This window comes from Hevea brasiliensis, chromosome 16 (assembly GCF_030052815.1).
Source record: "Hevea brasiliensis isolate MT/VB/25A 57/8 chromosome 16, ASM3005281v1, whole genome shotgun sequence".
Classification (NCBI taxonomy): Eukaryota; Viridiplantae; Streptophyta; class Magnoliopsida; order Malpighiales; family Euphorbiaceae; genus Hevea; species Hevea brasiliensis.
The window spans coordinates 60,655,077-60,656,844 of record NC_079508.1 but is presented as its reverse complement, the minus strand read 5'-3'; the positions used below and the strand labels follow the sequence as shown (position 1 = coordinate 60,656,844).

General features: G+C 31.6%; 1 protein-coding gene across 1 annotated transcript; it reads left to right on the top strand.

Annotated features, from left to right (window-relative positions):
• The first annotated feature begins 485 nt into the window (after window positions 1–485).
• On the top strand, window positions 486–1,478 carry LOC110666991 (NDR1/HIN1-like protein 6). The gene has a single exon (XM_058137975.1). The coding sequence runs from the start codon at window positions 601–603 to the stop codon at window positions 1,357–1,359; it is 759 nt and encodes a 252-aa protein (XP_057993958.1). The 5' UTR covers window positions 486–600; the 3' UTR covers window positions 1,360–1,478.
• The last annotated feature ends 290 nt before the right edge of the window (window positions 1,479–1,768 follow it).

Here is a 1,768-nt window from a genome sequence, read left to right as displayed (position 1 = left end):
TTTTTTTTTTAAAAAAGTTATATTAAAAAAAATAAATTATTGAATGAATCGCGCCAGTTTTTTCAACTTTCTATTTCTTCTTCTTCCTCTATAAGCTTAAGCTTAGCTTAATATTATATTTTTTTTTATTATTTTTTTTTTTTTTTTTTTATATTTATTATAATTATTTTTTTATAATATATGATATATATACTTACATATTATTCAAATCTCCTTTTTTTTATTGTAAAAAATATAACACTACAGTTGCTTTTATTGAATCATGTTATTATAATTGATTCTATTATTGACTTGCCAGTCTTTGCTTTATTTGATTGATCTATCTCTGTTCACGTCCAATTTCTTGTTATTCTATTAGGGAAGACTCCCTGGATTTTTTATGGGCTTTCAAGTTTTAATTAGAGAAGACAAACGTGCTGCAAAAGTCAAAGAAAGGAAGCTTCAACAGTGACCTAATAAATCCTCCTGTAAGACCTTTCCTCATAAAATCTGCATCAGAAATTATTACAAGAGAACTTCCACTAGGCAAAAACAACAAGAAAGAAGAATTTACGCAATTCTTGGCAATTAATTGTTGATTTTTTGTTTCAACATCAATCAATGGCAGATCAGCAGAAAATTTATCCAGTCACCCAAGATGTGGAGGCAGCACAGCCGCCCACTGTTCCATTAATGCCTAGGAACTCTTCCAAGTCCGACAATGGCGATCTTGTTGAGCATTTTCCTCCATTACAGCGTACCATTCCAGTGATGCACTCTAAACCACCCAAGAGAAGAAGATGTTGCTGCAAGTGCTTGTGTTGGACTCTCAGTATTGTCTTGCTCCTTATAGTTATAATCGGAGTCGTTGCCGGAATCCTCTACCTTGTTTTCCTGCCAAAACTCCCAGATTATTCCGTGGATAGACTCCAAATAACCCAGTTCAATCTCAGTGGCGATTCAAGCTTATCTGCTACGTTTGATGTGACAATTACCGCAAAAAATCCAAACAAGAAAATCGGAATCTACTACGAGGGAGGGAGCCATATAAGTGTTTGGTACACAGGAACGAAACTATGTGAAGGGTCACTGCCAAAATTCTACCAGGGACACCGGAACACGACATTGCTTATCGTCCCATTAACAGGGCAAACACAGGACGCAAATGGGTTGTTTACTTCCCTGCAACAGCAGCGGCAGGAGACTGGAATCATTCCTTTGAATCTTAGGGTAAAGCAGCCAGTGAGAATCAAGCTTGGGAGGTTGAAGCTAATGAAGGTGAAATTCTCGGTCAAGTGCAAGCTAGATGTGGACAGCTTATCTGCCAATAACGCCATCAGTATTAGAAATAGTAGTTGTAAGTTCAGGTTTAGGCTGTAAATTCTTTGATTATTTTTATTATTATATGTGAAAAACTTTAGAATTACTTTTGTATTAAAAATTATAATATTACTAAATAAAAAATTATTATTATTTTATGAAAAAAAAATTGTTATCAATTCTACTGATTGGAAAATTAAAAAATAATAAAATAGATCATAATTTCTAATAATTAAATTATAAATTAATTAATAAAAATAAGTAAATCAAGAAACCAATTCTTGGGTGTGTAGACACAAGAAAATTAAATGTTTAAATCCAACCTAATTATCTAATAATTAAATGATTAATTTAATTGAAAAGTGGATGACTAGTTTATTTATTAATTAAGAATTTAATTTTAGAGTTAGAGTACAGTGAGATAATTCCATTTCATTAATAAAACTCACACATATTTATATTTTTAATT

What these genes read in the sequence shown, in the direction of transcription:
- LOC110666991 (XM_058137975.1), top strand. Translation starts at nt 601, where the DNA reads ATGGCAGATCAGCAGAAAATTTATCCAGTCACCCAAGATGTGGAGGCA.